Below are 21865 nucleotides of genomic sequence, written 5' to 3' on the forward strand. Positions count from 1 at the left end.
TGGAGCGATACCTATCTGACATTGTCTAACAATAGGTGATCTTTGCATGCTAGTGTATCTGTTCTAATGAAGTGTAAACATCATAACAAAGTTGTAGAATTACAAGGGGTATGATAAAAATTACAAGGGGTATCAATTTTGATTTATTGAACCCACATACCTAGCGATACAGGTGATTCCCTCGATGTTTTAAATAGAAAATTCCTTGTCTGATTTATGAACCTTAAAGAAGGTAGTTAAATAGAAAAATCATGCAAATATGTGGTAATTTATTTATCTTTTTTGTTCACGCAATTCCATTGTCACAGGAGGTTGTGATATTTTAAGTATACACACCCTTGAACATGTATATATCAATCACGGAGACAATAAACAAAATATAGACGATTTGTTTCTTGTTTTATTTTTCATTTGAAATCTCCTTATTTCTGCTGGTATCTAGATGCTGTTAGCGATTACATAGTGTAGTTTGTTGTTCTTTTGTGTTCAGTACCTAAAATGACATGCAAATATCAGTTATACCTGGCGAATATTTAAGAATATTCACATTTTAATGCTAAGAAAGTTGAGAAAAAGATGTTACCTGTAAAAAGACACATGTGCTTCATTTTTTTAAATCCTGTTTATAGTCTAGGTAAGAAGTATGATTCAGCACGTCATCATTGCTGCATTGGGTCTTTTCCTTGCTTGGTGATTCAAGTGTTCCTGTTTGAATACTATTTCATCACCCTTGGGCATGTTGATTGCTTTTTAAATTTGTCCTATGACTTCTTGTCTGTGATGACCAGTACGTACTTTGCCTTGTGCCCTGTCCTGTTTTGTTTTGTATCCTTCTGGGCTCCTTGCCGGTAGTCCTGTGTTGCTAGGTCGTGTGATGCGTTCATTGAATGCCACCCTTCTTTATTGATCTTGTTTTTTCATATTTCATAACCTCTGATCCCCTTTCGAAATTAAATTTAGTTACATCCATACTTCTCCTTCAGAATACGCGAGCATTCTGTTACTTGGAGAGCATACGCCACTTTTCATGGAATGGAACGGACGTGTCACATGGAAAGTTCTTTTATAATCGCCGTATGAACACATTTGCAAATACATGTATTACTAAATTTACAATAATACCGTCATGCTATAACGTCGAATTCAAATTAAGCTTCTGCAACGTTCACAATGTTGTCGTCTTGTTATGCGTTCTTTTTTACCATTTATTGTAACAGCGTTGCTTATGCTGGGTAGAGTCCTTTAAAAGTCGCCCCGTACATACTGTTTGATCCTTGAAGACAGTTCAGCACGACATTAATGTTGTGTTTGTGGTATTTTTAGATTTCTACTGTTTAAACAGACTCAGTCAAACCAAGCCTTCAACAAATTTTGACGTTTTGGGTCGTTTCCATTTTTGACCATAAATAACTATTATTTCATACATAAATTTAAGTGAAATAATGGTTGTGGAATTTGTTCGGATCCATTTTTACGCGAAAACTAATTTGTGCGTCATGTTACCCGTTTATGAAATTGTAAAGTTATATATATGTATGGAAAGAAAATATAAAAGTTTTGGCATCAGAAAGTTATTTATAGCAGAATTGAATTCTGAACCAGCATTTGTGCATCTCTGTAAAATGAACCTAAATCAAACGTTAAATCATCGGGTCTGCTTCCTAAGTTCCTAGATAGCAGACTGTTTGCAGTCAATTGCCCTAATGATAAAAGCTCTAACTCCATCCCAGTATCTTCAGATCGATGTTTCCCATCCCTCCCCCAAAAACCTCAGTATTCAGATCTCTGCTATTTCTCGCTTAAACAAATGACGGTTATTGACCTCCTACAAAACATCATTTTCAAGGTCCGCCTGTCTGCAGACGATAATGCAATATGCGCTGCTCTGACATCATGATATTATATCCTAACACAATATGCTATATTCATGGAGTCCAATTAGAATTGATTACCTCAACAAAATACCTAGGCGAGCATATCTCAGATAACGTTACATGGGATGCACAGAATATCCCAAAGAACACGCCAGACATTAGGGTTCCTAAGGGTCAAAACGCAATCCGTTATGTCCATAGGTTATCAAAACATTAGTCAGACCCCAGCATGTATACAATTCCGAAGTTTGGTCTCCTCACGCCTAAACACAAATTGAAAATGTCCAAAGAAGGACAGCGGGGCCCCGTCTGATCAAACTTCAAGATATCATGGCCTGACCGTTAAGCGTTAAGGACACCAAGAATCAGACGTATCTATAAAGGTGCAAGCTAATCTCATTTCTACTTATCTCTTCTTCTCACTTCACCCCTTATGTATTTTGATACCAGGGTGAATTGAACTGAATTGAAATTCAATACAATATTCACCACGATCTGGTTTCTATTCCATCAAAGAATACATGAATTCATACCCTCTTCCGAACATCATGGTATGACCATCCCTGAGCTATAGCTTACAGTAACTTTTCAAACTTTTTTAAATTTTCTTCCTCCTTTTCAATGATTGTATACCAATGGAATCACTTAACATGTATTATGTTGCCCTACTCTGTACCTCAAAGCAGTTCAATATAGACATATCTAGCATTAAACATGTCTTTTTTTTCCAGCCCCCACCCCTTTTAATATTTTCTCCATTTATACTCTTTTTAAAAAAATCTTTTTTACCCTGATTCCAATTTTTAACGTGTAAACATGTTGACGTTCCCGCGACGGTCCGACGCTCTTTTCGCGAAAAGAGTGCTGGGACAAATATATCTTACCGCTGATTCCGTCACATTACGCTACTTTTATTGTTTGCGACACACTTGCAGGACGGTTTGTTTGTAAACATTAACTTCCGGGAGTAGATAGAAAAACCACCTCCTTTTACTTTCAGTTTTAATATTTTGTTATTAGCGTAATTTAAAAGAAAAGACATGCTTATATATTGCTTAGACAAAGTATGATAGGCAAATTGAAGGATGCAGCATCAAATGTCATGTCGAATTTTTCACAAAAAAATGATGGAATTCAAGTGGAAAAAGTACAAAAACCTGAAAAGTACACTTACGCTCGACCGTATTTTCTAGGCTTGGACAAAGATGAAGTAAAATGTGCGCAGGACTTTTCATTAAGGCCAGTTTTAAAACCGAGGAAAATAGAAGATATGGTCTTACACTGTGGATATGCTGAGTATGTAATTATTGTACAATTTTATTTCAATTTTGAATGGGTACAGTAGTCAGACTATTCGCTCCCTACCAGTTCCTGCCCCTGACATTTCCTCTCTGAAATTTGGAGGAAAATTGTCTGCATTTGTGATAAACTGTCATTACATTATACAAATTGATTAATGAGGTTTTCATATTATCTGTGTATATCAGTAAATTTTGTAAATTTTGTTAATAGAAATTAAACATTATGACTTGAATTAGTCCAACTTATTGTACTGCGCGACGAGATATTGTGCTATTTGTGTCTGGGCAATATCTCACCTCTGTAAAAGTGAGATTCTGCCCCAGAACGAAAATATCTCAGAATCAAGCTTTGGCACGTCAATATATTTTGACTAGACTTGATGTATAGTACCTTTTTTTTTTCAGTCGTTTTTATATTTTGAATTTAATTGTTTATACCAAGTATATAATTATGGCATGTAATTAACTTTAATTCACCTGTAGTTGGTTCATTTATCAATTGTTGTGAATACAAGTATGTTAAAGCTACAACTAGTCTTGTCAAAGAGACATCAAGATCATTTTGGATGGGTGATGCATACTAATTTTACCCCATCTGACAGAAATAAGCTTTAAGCTTTATTATAAATTGGCAATCCTTGGCTAGCTTAAACCATACTTCTAAGTAGATAGAATTCTATTTTTATTGCATTTGTGTTTTATATGCATGTGATATCATATGTGTTACAATGTAGTATGTGTTTGAGTATAATTCCATGAATAAATCAATATAATGTAAAAGCAACTTAATATTATTGTATATGACTCAGGGTTCTGCTTGACTCAAATTAGAATGTATTTAGATATACATAAATTGATGTTCAGCTCTTAGAGAATAAAATTGTAAAATATGTAAAATGACAATGTATTGATTTCTTTATTTATAATGATGTATAACAATTATTTGTAAAAAGAATATATTGTATGTTAAATATCATGTATGCAAATAAATAATTTAAACTCTGCATATAATGGAGTTACTAGGGGCTATGGCATTTATATTGCATCATATCCAAAGTTTGCTGAAAGTATACAGTGAATTAGCTCCTAAAAGTTTTTTAGGGAATCAAGTCATTAATGAACTGATTGGGTATTATCTTTCTTGACTTTGAAGAATCACACTGGCCAAAGTTTGATGAGGGGACGCCACATGTACCAAATTTTGGTTAAAACTTGAACAATTTTGCACCAAACAACCACTTTTAATGCCTTTAGGTAAAAGAGTTGTCAACTCATTAAATTGTTAAAAAGTGTTTATATGAATGGCAAAGAATTGACTGTGTATGAATTGTGTCAAAACCTGAAAGAGTACATATTCAGGCTCCAGTTCCATTCAAAGGTTCAACACAGCATTAAACTTACTGATGACAGAGAAAGATCAACTGGAAGCCATATTTGTCCACCACCTTTGCAACAAATGCTCCCCTGCTTCAGGGGTGGCCCCTCTGCTTCTGTGAAAGCTATGGCCAGTGTTAGAGTATATTAACAAAGTCATATACCTCATGTAAGTTTGTGATTGTAGTATTATCTCCCTTGCATTGATTCAGTGAAGAAAAAATGAATGTTTATTAACAGATTGCATGCACTATATTTACAGGCAGTCCATATTTTGAAGTTTGTTCAAACCCAATTAAATAATGCACAGATGCTGAATACATAATTGTTATATACAATGTAATATGTCATCACATAAACACGTGGCTTTGATTCATACCTGTGTATGATTGTACACTTTATTTTGATTATTATAATAAAAGTATCAAAGACCTAATGATTATTCTCAAGTCAATTGTTAGATTTAATGTTCTGTTAAAGGATTTGATAATAGAATTTATAATAGCCCATAGTCTGCTGGCGCCAACAGATTCTAGTAACCAGTGCAGACTAAGAGCTGCTCGTACATCCATATTTTATTTCTCATATTTATCAAACATGTACATGTAAATAGTGATCAAACTACAGACTCATCAATTATTACTATTGTTAAAACATTTGATGATCAATAAGATGATAATGATGATAATTATTTGATTAGGATGATGATATGATTATATTAAGTAATTGTTTATCATTTGCCACAATTCACATACAAGTTATCATTTTAATTATTGATAAAACAAAAGTTTAAAATTGATAGTAACATGTTTTACTTATCTATAATATTAATGATTTTAAACTACATACAATGTACTTAGGTTTTTTGACATTACAGAACTGGAAATAATTGTTCAAGATTAATGTTTCATTTGATGTAGATTTAAATAATCAATGTGAAATAATGACCAAAAACTGAAACAGGTTAAGAATAGCACAAAAATATAATTTTCAACTTATTTCTGAATGTTTTTCTTTACTATCTTTTTTGTACATCTTGCTGTTTTTAAGTTCCCAAGATAATCAAACACATTAAAATAAGTGGGGCTGTACCATTTACATTACTTTTATACAGCTGAATAGGCCTAATGAATGCAAGAGAAATCTTCATTTTAATAGTTTGCCAATCATTATTGGGTAAATTGATTATTTTGAATATTAATATAATAATAAATATTATGATACAATATCATTGTCATTTTTTTTCTTGTTTAATGTGTTTATTATCCATAGTTTAGATGAGCATATTCAAAGTCTATAGCTATTGAAGATATTTTTAGCTCACCTGTCATTTTGTGACAGGGTGAGCTTTTGTGATCGCTTTTCGTCCGGCGTCCGGCCGTCCGTAAACTTTTACTTTAAATGACATCTCCTCATAAACCACTGAGCTAATTTCATCCAAACTTCACAGGAATGTTCCTTTGGTGGTCACCTTTAAAAATTGTTCAAAGAATTTAATTCCATGCAGAACTCTGGTTGCCATGGCAACCGAAAGAAAAAACTTTAAATATCTTCTTTCAAAAACCCAAAGAGCTAGAGCTTAGATATTTGGCATGAAACATCTTCTAGTGAGTGTTTACCAAGTTTGTTCAAATAAAAGCCCTGGGGTCAAAATTGGTCCCGCCCCAGGGGGTCATTGATTTTCCCTATATGCATATAGTAAAAACTTAAACAATCTTCTTTTAAAGAACCCAAAGAGCTAGAGCTAAGATATGTAGCATGAAACATGTTCTAATGAGTGTCTACCAAGTTTGTTCAAATAAAAGCCCTGAGGTCAAAATTGGCCCCGCCACAGGGTGTCATTGATTTTCCCTATAAGCATATAGTAAAAACTTAAAAAATCTTCTTTTAAAGAACTCAAAGAGCTAGAGCTAAGATATTTAGCATGAAACATGTTCTAATGGGTGTCTACCAAGTTTGTTCAAATAAAAGCCCTGGGGTCAAAATTGGCCATGCCAAGGGGTCATTGATTTTCCTTATATGTGTATAGCAAAAACTTAAAAGTCTTCTTTGAAAAAACCCAAATAGCTAGAGTTTAGATATTAAGCATGAAACATCTTCTAGTAAGTGTCTACAAAGTTTGTTCAAATTAAAGCCCTGGGGTCAAAACTGGCCCCGCCCCTGGGGTGTCATTGTTTTTATCTATATGTGTACAGTAAAAACTTAAAAAATCTTCTTTTAAAAAACCCAATGAGTTAAAGCTTAGATGTTTAGCATGAAACATCTTCTTATGAGTGTCTACCAAGTTTGTTCAAATAAAAGCCCTTGGGTTTAAACTTGCCTTGCTCTGTGGGGCCTATATACAGGTGAGAGACCTCAGGGCCATCATGGCCCTCTTGTTATTTATGTCAACACTTTTGTTTTATAGAATATGTGCCTGAACTTAAATATTTTTTATGAAGATAATAAGATATTGTGTTTATTGTATTGCAGAATAGGGGAATTTAAGTTTAATATTGATATGTTTATTTACAATGCATTTTCATTGTTTATAGTCTGTTTTCCCTTTTACAGGTTTGACATGTACCCTTTGCACAAAGAATATAGTCATTTTAAATATAGGATAGAAAACTTTTGTTTAGAAAATGGCTATATGTTGTGGGGGTTGGCTGATTTGTATCATCTGTCATCTAAACATTGATGGGCATTAAGCAGGGCTTAAATTGTCATATAAAAAAAACAACATGATAATTATATTGTTCAAGTGGATATGATTATTATATACTGGTATTTTCAGGTGTATAAATGGCGGGAAAAGTGATAACAATGAAGATAATGCTTATGCCTGTCATTTACAAATTAAAACAACTTATACTAACTGTAATTCTAAGTCTGCAAATCCTGCTGCAAAGAACAGTGTGTCAGGAAATGGAAGTAAACAAAAAGATGGTATATTTGAGAGATCTATGGTAGAAATAGCGTCACATGGAACGGTACTGATTTTTCTTCAATAATATCAATTTTAAAATAAAATAACATGCTTCTTAAGTTCAATAGTGAAAAGATTTTTGTTGTTAATTTTGAACCACTTGCCCATCTCTGTGGTGATTCCAAACAGAGCATGCATTATTTTAATTGAGTTTGCTGCCCTGCTTGTGTATAGCCTTATCTCGGTGTAGATTTGAACCAGAAATGATAGATCGATATTTTGGTACTAAGTACAAATGTGCACACCAGATCAAGAACAGCAATTGAATACTAGTATGTGACATACTGAATATATGAGATTTAGAACTTGTACTTTATTATAAACCATTTAAGTCTTGTACTGACTGCATGAGGTTTAGGACAGGTACTTACTATATAACATTATATGATGTATAATATATAATGTATCCAGGTTAAGGTATGTAGGCCTGGTACTTACTGCAAGCCGTGTATAACATACTCATGATACAGAGTTTAGGACTGGTACTTACTATGTAACATTTAGGACTGGTATGTAGGCCTGGTACTTGCAGCAAGACATGTATGACATACTACTGTGAAATCATTATTTGTGGGACATAAGTTTTCGTGGATCAGGTCAACCATGAAATTAAGTCGAAAGACAAATTGTTCCCAAGACAATATAAGTATGCTCAATCAGTAGATAGAACCACAAAAGGTGTCAGATGTGGTTTGCAGTTGCATTTATACTTAATAGATAAGTTGTGTGCTAACCTGTGACTGTCAAGTATTTTATGGACGTTCAATCAATGATAAACAGAAGTATGCATGGAAACTAAACCTACGGATAAGTATTTGATTCAAACGTGCACTCAAGTTGTTTGTTTACTTTTTGTTGGAAAACCAGAACACTTTATGGCATACTATTTAAATGTTTTAGGTCTGGTATTAAACTATTCAGCAGACTCAGTTAGGACTGATATGTAGGCCTAGTTAGTACTGCATATTGTATGTAACATAATAAATTAGGACTGGTACTTGTTGAATAAAATTTAGGTTTGGCTCTTACTTTTTGACATTTAGGAAGATACTTATTGCATGATATTTAGAACTATTGCAGATACTACATGGGGTTTAGTTATGTTTCTTACCTCTTGAGGTTCAGGACTTGTACATACTGCATGAGAATAAGAACTGGTTCTTAATGCATGTAATTTAGGACTGGTAACTTACTGTATCAGATTCATTTTGATACCTTTTGCCAAAGATTTAGGCTTGGTACTTGCTGCATAAAGTTTAGAACTTGTATTTCCTGAATGGTATTTAGGACTGGTTTTTTTTACTGCATTATATTTAGGACTTGTATTTACTGTATGGTATTTAGGACTTGTATTTACTGTATGGTATTTAGGACTTGTATTCACTGCATGATATTTAGGACTTGCATTCACTGCATGATATTTAGGACTTGTATTTACTGCATGGTATTTAGGACTTGTATTTACTGCATGGTATTTAGGACTTGTATTTACTGTATGGTACATGTATTTAGGACTTGTATTTACTGCATGGTATATAGGACTTGTTTTTACTGCATGGTATTATTTTAGGACTTGTATTTACTGCATGAGATATGGTACTTACTGCATAAATGTTAGGACTTGTACTGACTGCAGAAGGACTTGTACATACTGCATTTAGGACTGGTGAAGTGTTCTGTATTTCAAGTTTATTAAAGGGTATGCTACTTAATTTGTTTTAGATACAAAGTCCTGTGGCAGTTTATTATGGTATATTTGATGGTCATGCTGGACACCAAACATCTTTGATTGTTTCGAGACTGTTACATCAACATGTACAGGTAAGTGAATTGTGGCTTATTAGTTTAAACATATTTATTTCAATATTTCACATATTTTACATTTTATATGTATATAATTATTACATACCATATTGAAAGGGATTAGAACGAAAGAAAGTTTATATAGTTCCTCTCCCTAATGGCATATTACAGACCTTTAAATGCTAGATGTAATAAGGCAGACATATGCTCACAGTATAGCATTAGGGCAGTTTACACTTCCCTACATTATTTTCAGAAACTGTACTGTTTTCATTACTTTACAGAATTTATATTTTACATTTCCTTTGTTATTTATCATATATCAACTTTATGAAGCTTATTAAAAAGAAACATGTTTTGATAAACTGTGTTTGTTTTTAGCTCACCTGAGGACAATGTCCTCAAGGTGAGCTTTTGTGACGGCCTATGTCCATTGTTTGTGTGTGCATCAACAATTTCTTTAAACAACTTCTCCTCTTAAACCACTTGGCCAAATTTGTTGAAACTTTGCAGGGATGTTCCTTGCATGAAGCTCTACCAAAGTTGTTCACAAAATTAAATTCCATAAAGAACTCTGGTTGCCATGGCAACTGAAAGATTTTTTTTACAAAAGTTGTCACCCAAGTGACAAATGCCCCCTGAAAAGGTTTCTTAAGCATGCAGGTATTATGAAAAGAAAAGAGAATGAAAGTAACTAATTGCTTAATATTGTTCTTTGTATTATTGTACCTGTAATCTCTAATTGTGATAGTATGAACCTTCAAAATATAAAGGTGACCTTGACCTTTGAAGAAGGGACATGGTTTCTTGATGCAACAAAATGTTGTTATGAGATAGACATTTGTGCTAAATTATTTCAAAATCCCTCAATGCATGACAAAGTTACAGTCTGGATATGATTGTTGTGTAAGTGGGGACACACGGACATGAGCCTTAGCCATGATATATTGTCTTGATGTGGTAGACATTTGTGCCAAGTTATTTTAAAATCCTTCTATGCATGACAAAGTTACAGTCTGGACATGAATGTGTATCTTCAATCTATCAGTGTGACCTTGACCTTGAAGGTAGGGACATGGGTCTTTCTCATGACATGTCGTCTTGATGTGGTAGACATTTATGCCTAGTTATTTTAAAATCCTTTGATGCATGACAAAGTTACAGCCTGGACACGAATGTGTGTACCTATAAACTCAAATTGTGATAAAGTGAGCTACAAAATGGTAGTGTGACCTTGACCTTTGAGGTAGGGACGTAATTATTGGACGCAACACATGGTCTTGATGTTTTTGACATTTATGCCAAGTTATTTTAAAATCCTTCCATGCATGACAAAGTTACAGCCCATACACGATTGTGTGTACCTATTAATTCTAATTGTGATAATGTGAAACTTCAAATTGTTAGTGTGTCCTTGACCTTTGAGGTAGAGACGTAATTCTTGGATGCGACACATCGTCTTGATGTGGTAGACATTTATGCGTAGTTATTTTAAAATCATTCGATGCATGACAAAGTTGCAGTCCAGACACGAATGTGTGTACCTATTTACTCTGAGTGCGATAATTTGAAAGTTCAAAATGATAGTGTGACCTTGACCTTTGAGGTAGGGACGTGGTTCTTGGATGAGACACATCGTCTTGCTGTGGTTGACATTTGTGTCAAGTTATTTCAAAATCCCTCAATGTATGACAAAGTTGCAGTCCAGACATGAATGAAGTGGAGACGGACAGAGGGACAGACAGACGGTGGGTTTATATAAAACCGAATGAGCTAGAGCTTAGATATTTGGCATGAAACATCTTGTAGTGGATGTCTACCAAGTTTTTTTCAAATAAAAGCCCTAGTGTTAAAATTGGCCCCACCAGAGGGGTCATTGATTTTTCTTCTATGTATATTGTAGAAACTTAAAAAATCTTCTTGTGTAAATCAAAAAGAGGTAGAGCTTAGATATTAAGCATGAAATATCTTCTAGTGAGTGTCTACTAAGTTTGTTCATATAAATGCTGCCCTAGTAAAGAGGTAGAGCTTAGATATTTGGCATGGAACATGTTCTAGTGGATGTCTACCAAGTTGTTCAAATGAAAGCCCTAGGGTCAAAATTGGCCCCGCCCCAGGGGTCATTGATTTTCCTTATATGTATATAGTAAAACTTTAAAAAAAATCTCTTTTTGAAAATTCAAAAGAGGTAAAGCTTAGATATTTGGCATGAAACATGTTCCATGTTTGTTATAGTAAAACCCCTAGGGTCAAAATTAGCCCAAGGTTGACAGTTCAATCCCCAGCCATGTGAATGTTTTTTTTTCCTTGTCTTTTTCTGACATCTTTTTATTAGCTCTCCTCTCACTTTAAGTGACAGACTGAACTGTTTAATAAAATGGCTGCCAGAGCTAAAATTAGAAAACAATAACATCAACAAGATCTAAATCACTGGTTCAGTTTTGGAATAATTTTACACAAAAATTTCCGTGGTGACAGTACACAAAAAATTGTTCAGATTAAGCTGTCCCTTGTTTTCAAATTGTGCTTCTGGGGTGAAAAGGGGCTCCACTTTGACCTTTTGACCTTTTTCCCAGGTGAGTGATCCAGGGCCATCTTGGCCCTCTTGTGGATTTTTTTATCCAGATTTTGTATTTAAATTAGTGAAACTAGCAATATTTAGTATTTAACATGAAAGCAGGATGTTAATTAATTGAAAAAATGTAAAAAATAGTCTTAAAGCAACACATCAGGAAGGTATGTTTATTTAAAAACTGTTTTTAACAAGTAGCCTAAATCTTGTGTCTAAGATTAAACCTAGCCTAAGGCACTATATATTTTCAAAAATTTTGTGATTAGAATAGGAAATTATGTCACATTTTCACAAAGAACACAAAGTTTCATCTGGATTGTGATGTATATACATGTACATACTGTAAAATATTTCTTAAATTTGATTTTTTTGTGTTCACTTGAAGTCACTTATTCAAACCAAAAAAAACCCGGTACTCTTGTAACTTCATAAAACACCATCAAACCATATATACTGATACTCTTTTAACTTCATAAAACACCATCAAACCATATATACTGATACTCTTGTAACTTCATAAAACACCATCAAACCATATATACTTATACTCTTGTAACTTCATAATACACCATCAAACCATATATACTTATACTCTTGTAACTACATAAAACACCATCAAACCATATATACTGATACTCTTGTAACTTCATAAAACACCATCAAACCATATATACTGATACTCTTGTAACTTCATAAAACACCATCAAACCATATATACCGGTACTCTTGTAACTTCATAAAACACCATCAAACCATATATACCAATACTCTTGTAACTTCATAAAACACCATCAAACCATATATACTGATACTCTTGTAACTTCATAAAACACCATCAAACCATATATACCGGTACTCTTGTAACTACATAAAACACCACCAAACCATATATACTGGTACTGTTGTAACTGCATAAAACACCATCAAACCGTATATACCAATACTCTTGTAACTTCATAAAACACCACCAAACCATATATATTGATACTCTTGTAACTTTATAAAACACCACCAAACCATATATACTGATACTCTTGTAACTTCATAAAACACCATCAAACCATTTTACCGGTACTCTTGTAACTACATAAAACAACATCAAACCATTATATACCAATACTCTTGTAACTTCATAGATCACCATCAAACCATATATACCAATACTCTTGTAACTTCATAAAACACCATCAAACCATATATACTGATACTCTTGTAACTTCATAAAACACCATCAAACCATTATACCGGTACTCTTGTAACTACATAAAACACCACCAAACCATATATACCAATACTCTTGTAACTACATAAAACACCATCAAACTATATATACCGGTACTCTTGTAACTTCATAGATCACCATCAAACCATATATACCAATACTCTTGTAACTTCATAAAACACCACCAAACCATATATACTGATACTCTTGTAACTTTATAAAACACCACCAAACCATATATACTGGTACTCTTGTAACTTCATAAAACACCATCAAACCATATATACTGATACTCTTGTAACTTTATAAAACACCATCAAACCATATATACCAGTACTCTTGTAACTTCATAAAACACCACCAAACCATATATACTGATACTCTTGTAACTTTATAAAACACCACCAAACCATATATACTGGTACTGTTGTAACTGCATTAAACACCATCAAACCATATATACTGGTACTCTCGTAATTTCATAAAACACCATCAAACCATATATACCGGTACTCTTGTAACTTCATAAAACACCATCAAACCATATATACCAATACTCTTGTAACTTCATAAAACACCACCAAACCATATATACTGATACTCTTGTAACTTTATAAAACACCACCAAACCATATATACTAATACTGTTGTACTGTTGTAACTACATAAAACACCATCAAACCTTATTTACTGATACTCTTGTAACTTCATAAAACACCACCAAACCATATATACTGATACTCTTGTAACTTCATAAAACACCATCAAACCATATATACTGATACTCTTGTAACTTCATAAAACACCATCAAACCATTATACCGGTACTCTTGTAACTTCATAAAACAACATCAAACCATATATACTGGTACTCTTGTAACTTCATAAAACACCATCAAACCATTATACCGGTACTCTTGTAACTACATAAAACACCACCAAACCATATATACTGGTACTGTTGTAACTGCATTAAACACCATCAAACCATATATACTGGTACTCTCGTAATTTCATAAAACACCATCAAACCATATATACCGGTACTCTTGTAACTTCATAAAACACCATCAAACCATATATACCAATACTCTTGTAACTTCATAAAACACCACCAAACCATATATACTGATACTCTTGTAACTTTATAAAACACCACCAAACCATATATACTGGTACTGTTGTAACTACATAAAACACCATCAAACCTTATTTACTGATACTCTTATAACTTCATAAAACACCACCAAACCATATATACTGATACTCTTGTAACTTCATAAAACACCATCAAACCATATATACTGATACTCTTGTAACTTCATAAAACACCATCAAACCATTATACCGGTACTCTTGTAACTTCATAAAACAACATCAAACCATATATACCGGTACTCTTGTAACTACATAAAACAACATCAAACCATATATACCGGTACTCTTGTAACTTCATAGATCACCATCAAACCATATATACCGGTACTCTTGTAACTTCATAAAACACCACCAAAACCATTATACCGGTACTCTTGTAACTACATAAAACACCATCAAACCATATATACAGGTACTGTTGTAACTTCATAAAACACCATCAAACCATTATATACCAATACTCTTGTGACTTCATAAAACACCACCAAACCATATATACTGGTACTCTTGTAACTAAATAAAACACCATCAAACCATATATACTGGTACTCTTGTAACTTCATCAAACACCACCAAACCATATATACTGGTACTCTTGTAACTACATAAAACACCATCAAACCATATATACCAATACTCTTGTAACTTCATAAAACACCATCAAACCATATATACCAATACCCTTGTAACTTCATAAAACACCATCAAACCATATATACCGGTACTCTTGTAACTTCATAAAACACCATCAAACCATATATACTGGTACTGTTGTAACTGCATAAAACACCATCAAACCATATATACTGGTACTGTTGTAACTGCATAAAACACCATCAAACCGTATATACCGGTACTGTTGTAACTTCATAAAACACCACCAAACCTTATATACTGGTACTGTTGTAACTTCATAAAATTTTATGCTATGCTACACAGCTTATGACATGCAAGTTTTGATGTATAATCTGTGATGTTCAAGGTATGAATAAAGAAAAAAAATATATACAGTGCCTTGAGCATAGATATTTTGGTAGGTAGCGTCACCTTGTTCCTATACACAAGTGTAAAAGTCATGCTCTAAGTGTAAAAAAACAGTTAAATCCTGTGGTCAGAGGCTATATATTGGTGTGTCCCATTTTCTAGTGGATCATCACAAATATGTGTAGATAATGCAGCGGGGAAGTAAAACTGAATTTGATGTAATTACTTATTTCTGCTTTGGAGATTATGACATTTTATAACAAGCAATCTAGAGCCACAATGGACATTTTTCTTATCGTGAAATTTGAAATATTCAATTCACACATATTGTTGTGACTTCAAAATCATTGTTCTATACAACACAACTCATTGTATGCAAATTTTAATGTATAATCTGTGATGTTCAAGCTATAAAAGAAAAAAATATAAACAAGCTATGATCTATAAGCTATGATACACAAGCTATAATATTTATAATATATTTATTTACATAATACTGTAATACACAAGATACAGGCATTCCTGTGATATACATTATGTCTATTGTATGATGTACAAGCTTTTGAAAACATTCTATAAATTACATTCTAACATGACCCGCACTTTTCCCTATTTAACATAGAAGAACCGCAATAAAATCTGACATAACCACTAAAAATGCGACACACTGAAAATAAGTACGGAAACAAATCAGGCGCAATTTAACTAAAATATCAGGTTACGGCAGCATTTATTTGCTGATGTCGTGTTAGAATAGAAATAATATATCCAAATCGGTGATTTTATAGCTTGATAACATCTTTGTCTGTCATTCAGATGCGCTTCATTATATCATTCGGGCTACGCCCTCGTGATATAATTCCTCGCATCCAAACTGCAAACAGTGATGTTATTGAGCGATAAAATCACTGTTTGGGATATATTATTTCTTAATTATATGATACAAATTCTGTGATAGATGTTTACCAATAGTAAGGTGTACATGCTATAATTTACAAACTATGATTTATACACGATGATATACATGTTGTGGTCTACAAACTATTATTTACAAGCTATGCTTGATGCACTATGATAACACAAGTGGTGATGTACATCAGCTATTATTTACAAGCTATGATTGATGTTCTATGATACACAAGTGGTGATGTACATGCTATTATTTACAAGCTATGATTGATGTTATATGAAAGCACAAGTGTTGATGTACTTGCTATAATTTACAAGCTATGCTTGATGCACTATGATAACACAAGTGGTGATGTACATGCTATAATCTACAAGCTAGGATTGATGTTCTTTGATACACAAGTGGTGATGTTCTTGCTATAATTTACAAGCTATAATTGATGTTCTATGATACACAAGTGGTGATGATCTTGCTATAATTTACAAGCTATAATTAATGTTCTATGATACACAAGTGGTGATGTACTTGCTATAATTTACAAGCTAAGATCGATGTTCTTTGATACACAAGTGGTGATGTTCTTGCTATAATTTACAAACTATAATTGATGTTCTATGATACACAAGTGGTGATGTTCTTGCTATAATTTACAAGCTATAATTGATGTTCTATGATACACAAGTGGTGATGTACTTGCTATAATTTACAAGCTATGATTGATATTCTATGATACACAAGTGGTGATGTACTTGCTATAATTTACAAGCTAAGATTGATGTTCAATGATACACAAGTGGTGATGTTCTTGCTATAATTTACAAGCTATAATTGATGTTCCATGATACACAAGTGGTGACGTACTTGCTATGATTGATGTACTATGATACACAAGTGGTGATGTTCTTGCTATAATTTACAAGCTATAATTGATGTTCAATGATACACAAGTGGTGATGTTCTTGCTATAATTTACAAGCTATAATTGATGTTCTATGATACACAAGTGGTGACGTACTTGCTATGATTGATGTTCTATGATACACAAGTGGTGATGTTCTTGCTATGATTTACAAGCTATGATTGATGTTCTATGATACACAAGTGGTGATGTACATGCTATAATAACAAGCTTTGATTGATGTACTCTGATACACAAGTGGTGATGTACTTGCTATGATTTACAAGCTATAATTGATGTTCTGTGATACACAAGTGGTGATGTACTTGCTATGATTGATGTTCTATGATACACAAGTGGTGATGTACTTGCTATGATTTACAAGCTATGATTGATGTTCTATGATACACAAGTGGTGATGTACATGCTATAATAACAAGCTTTGATTGATGTTCTATGATACACAAGTGGTGATGTACTTGCTATAATTTACAAGCTATAATTGATGTTCTGTGATACACAAGTGGTGATGTACTTGCTATAATAACAAGCTTTGATTGATGTTCTGTGATACACAAGTGGTGATGTACTTGCTATAATTTACAAGCTATAATTGATGTTCTATGATACACAAGTGGTGATGTACTTGCTATAATAACAAGCTTTGATTGATGTACTATGATACACAAGTGGTGATGTACTTGCTATGATTTACAAGCTATAATTGATGTTCTGTGATACACAAGTGGTGATGTACTTGCTATAATAACAAGCTTTGATTGATGTACTATGATACACAAGTGGTGATGTACTTGCTATGATTTACAAGCTATAATTGATGTACTATGATACACAAGTGGTGATGTACTTGCTATAATTTACAAGCTATGATTGATGTTCTATGATACACAAGTGGTGAAGTATTTGCTATAATTTACAAGCTATAAGTGATGTTCTATGATACACAAATGATGATGTACTTGCTATAATTTACAAGCTATAATTGATGTTCTGTGATACACAAGTGGTGATGTACTTGCTATAATAACAAGCTTTGATTGATGTACTATGATACACAAGTGGTGATGTACTTGCTATGATTTACAAGCTATGATTGATGTTCTATGATACACAAGTGGTGAAGTATTTGCTATAATTTACAAGCTATAAGTGATGTTCTATGATACACAAATGATGATGTACATGCTATAATTTACAAGCTATAAGTGATGTTCTATGATAACACAAGTGGTGATGTACATGCTATAATTTACAAGCTATGATTGATGTTCTTTAATATACAAGTGGTGATGTACATGCTATAATTTACAAGCTATAATTGATGTTCTATGATATACAAATTATAATATACATGCACAATAGTTCTGATAAAAAACTAGAATATGTAGATTATTGTTCAAGTTTACAGTCATGTGATCAAGTCTTTACAACACAAGGCCATTAGACTAAAGTAGTAGTATATTGTAGCTTACTGAATAATTTTGAGATTAAGTGAGAAATAGTCCAATGCTTGAACCATATTTTTGAGGCATATCTTTGGTCTCTGGACGATTACATTTAATTTGGTTAATGAATCAAATAATTTAATGCTTGAATGTTATAATTATAACTACATGTAACTTTAATACCATTGAGTGATCCAATTAACTAAAAAAATATATTTTTTTTATTCAAATTTCATATATGAGTAGTAACTTCATCTAATTCACTAATGAGTTCTAAAATTGTTGAACATAAAACATTAAAATTTGGAGTTAATACGAAGGTTCCTGATTTTGTAAGAGACCATTTAGCTCTTGTTGTTTTATTAAAATGTTTGTAAATTGACTTCGACATATTTTTTTCATGAACATGCTCTAGAAACATCAATATAACTGGTTTATTTGCCGTTATTGCAACCATTACTTCATCACAACAAAAATGACTTTTACAGAAATTAGTTGATATACATGCAACAATGACACTAGATATTTCAATGCATCTGATCACTTCCTCTTTTACCCATTTTCCTGGTTTAAAATTCACATCACCAGTTGCTAAACAATCTTTGTCTGTGGCCATTTTTGCTTTAAGGGAATTGTTCAATCCTGGAATCACCCAACGTTTGACAAATTTTTCATCTGCACTAGAATAAGACAAGAAGATGGGAAACTTTTCTTCCCCATTCACATTATAGTTTTTTATCTTTTCTTGAATTTTCTTTCGGTGTTGCTTTAGTCTATACCTGGAAACAATGTTATATATACAAACACAGAAAGAAAGAAGCATTGCAAGTGAAAGTACAGTTGTTACAGCTATTATTGTTGGTAATTTACACAGGTACTCTGTAGATGACAATGTCTGGACATCTGAGAGGGATTTGTTTTCTGGTTTGTTGTCAGCAGTACATTGTAAAATCTTTTTATTACTGATAAATTTCTGATTTAAAATCCAGTGTAAAAATGTTAAACATTGGCAAGAGCAATGGAAAGGGTTACCTGTGATTAATAATTGAAAACTATATGTTGTAATGTTAGAATGTTTCATTAGTCGACTATTGTTGAGGCTGTAAGGGTAAATTTCTGATTGTACTGATATTTGTTCAAACATTTTCATAGCAGAAGAGTCTAGGAAAGAGATTTGATTGTTACTTATATCAAACGATTGCAAAGACTGTATGTGACTTAATTATGTCTCCCCCACCTCGGGGGGAGACATATTGTTTTTGCCCTGTCCGTCCGTCCGTCCGTCAGTCCGTCCGTCAGTCCGTCCGTCCGTCCATTCTTCGTTTCCGGACGATTACTAGAGTTCCTTTTGACCTACAGCTCTCAAACTTCATAGGATGAATGGTCTTATTGAGCAGATGATCCCTATTGTTTTTGGGGTCAGTAGTTCAAAGGTCAAGGTCACAGTGACCGTTGGTCAATTTCTCGTTTCCGGATGATAACTAGAGTTCCTTTTGACCTACAGCCCTCAAACTTCATAGGATGATTGGTCTTATAGAGCTGATGATCCCTATTGTTTTTGGGGTCAGTAGGTCAAAGGTCAAGGTCACACTGACCGTTGGTCAATTTCTCATTTCCGGATGATAACTAGAGTTCCTTTTGACCTACAACCCTCAAACTTCATAGGATGATTGGTCTTATTGAGCAGATGATCCCTATTGTTTTTGGGGTCAGTAGTTCAAAGGTCAAGGTCACAGTGACCGTTGGTCAATTTCTCGTTTCCGGATGATAACTAGAGTTCCTTTTGACCTACAGCCCTCAAACTTCATAGGATGATTGGTCTTATAGAGCAGATGATCCCTATTGTTTTTTGGGTCAGTAGGTCAAAGGTCAAGGTCACAGTGACCGTTGGTCAATTTCTCATTTCCGGATGATAACTAGAGTTCCTTTTGACCTACAACCCTCAAACTTCATAGGATGATTGGTCTTATTAATCAAATGATCCCTATTGTTTTAATGGTCAGTAGGTCAAAGGTCAAGGTCACAGCGACCGTTGGTTAATTTCTCCTTTCCGGATGATAACTAGAGTTCCTTTAGACCTACAACCCTCAAACTTCATAGGATGATTGGTCTTATTGAGCAGATGATCCCTCTTGTTTATGGGGTCAGTAGGTCAAAGGTTAAGGTCACAGTGACCATTGGTCATTTTCTCATTTCCGGATGATAACTAGAGTTCTTATCAGTGAGGACATTTAACTATTATTGATATATCAGTGATATATCAGTTGTCTGGTTTTATATACTCTGTTCTTTTATCTCCATTTCCATTCCTGTTTCCATTCACAGTTATTCTCAGCAGTGGGGGAGACATGCGCTTTTTTACAAAAGCATCCTCTAGTTTGAAATCTATTACTTCCAGCAAATTATGTGACAGATTGATTATTTTCAGCTCCACATTATTTATGAAAAAATTTATAGGTATTTTATTTAAATCATTTTTAGCACAATAAAACTTTGTAAGTTTTGTGGAATTTCTCAACAAGAAATTCAAGTTTGTTTGAGACATTTTATAAAGCTTGTTTTTTGACAGATCCTGGTAAAGCAACTTTGTTGTTCTTGAAAAGACTGATGGACTTATATCTTCTATGTTGTTATCTGCTATATCTAGATGTTCAAGGGATACACTGCCATCTTTGTCTATAGGTAAAGCCAGAAAATTCCAAGTACGGTTGATTTCCCTAACATATGCTGTAATGACTAAAAAATGTCCATTCTTGAATATTGAAGATTTATTTTGAAAAGTTCCGGTAATATTCACTGAATATCCAGTTTCTGTCATACCTCTTGCTTGAAGGAAAGTCAGGTTTAACTTTGGTGTAAATAGTTTATAAAATTTGGCTCTATTTGCATATAGATATAGTCTGACTGGGTAATTAACGTTAATATTGATGTCTCTCAAGTTTTTGAATGAGAAAAAAAAGCTGTTGAATAAAAGTTAAATGCTAATTGCTCACTATTTTCTAAATTAATTTTTTGCAAGTATGGAAAAATAGATGCAAATTTTATAGTCATACTCATTTCTGCAGTTCTTAGGTAACTGAGGTCTAAAAATTGAATTGGGAATTTTTTAAGAACATGTAAATATTGTCCAATATCATGACTGTGTAGATTTTCAAAATTAGCACCAAGTTGTCTTAAATGTAGATTTTTAAGTGAGAACAGTTTGCTTTCATTCAGACCTGTCATTGCTTGTTTAAAGCTTAGGTTAATGTTATAGTTAAGATCTAAAGTTTCCAAACTTTGAAGACCGAGAAACACTCCACTTTGCATAAAATTGATGCATGGGCTCTTGAACT

At 33.2% G+C, this 21865-nt stretch overlaps 1 protein-coding gene across 1 annotated transcript in view; it reads left to right on the forward strand.

Moving 5' to 3' along the window:
• The first annotated feature begins 2812 nt into the window (after positions 1-2812).
• The window catches only part of LOC132723312 (protein phosphatase 1H-like), a 38880-nt gene continuing 19827 nt past the window's right edge, over positions 2813-21865 (forward strand). The window contains exons 1-3 of the mRNA XM_060707993.1: positions 2813-3170; positions 7326-7521; positions 9240-9338. Of these exons, the coding sequence (XP_060563976.1) occupies positions 2941-3170; positions 7326-7521; positions 9240-9338 (525 nt within the window). The 5' untranslated portion in view covers positions 2813-2940. The remainder of the gene's footprint in view (positions 3171-7325; positions 7522-9239; positions 9339-21865) is intronic.

Source organism: Ruditapes philippinarum, unplaced genomic scaffold (assembly GCF_026571515.1).
Source record: "Ruditapes philippinarum isolate M1 unplaced genomic scaffold, ASM2657151v2 ctg184_1_1_1_1, whole genome shotgun sequence".
NCBI lineage: Eukaryota > Metazoa > Mollusca > Bivalvia > Venerida > Veneridae > Ruditapes > Ruditapes philippinarum.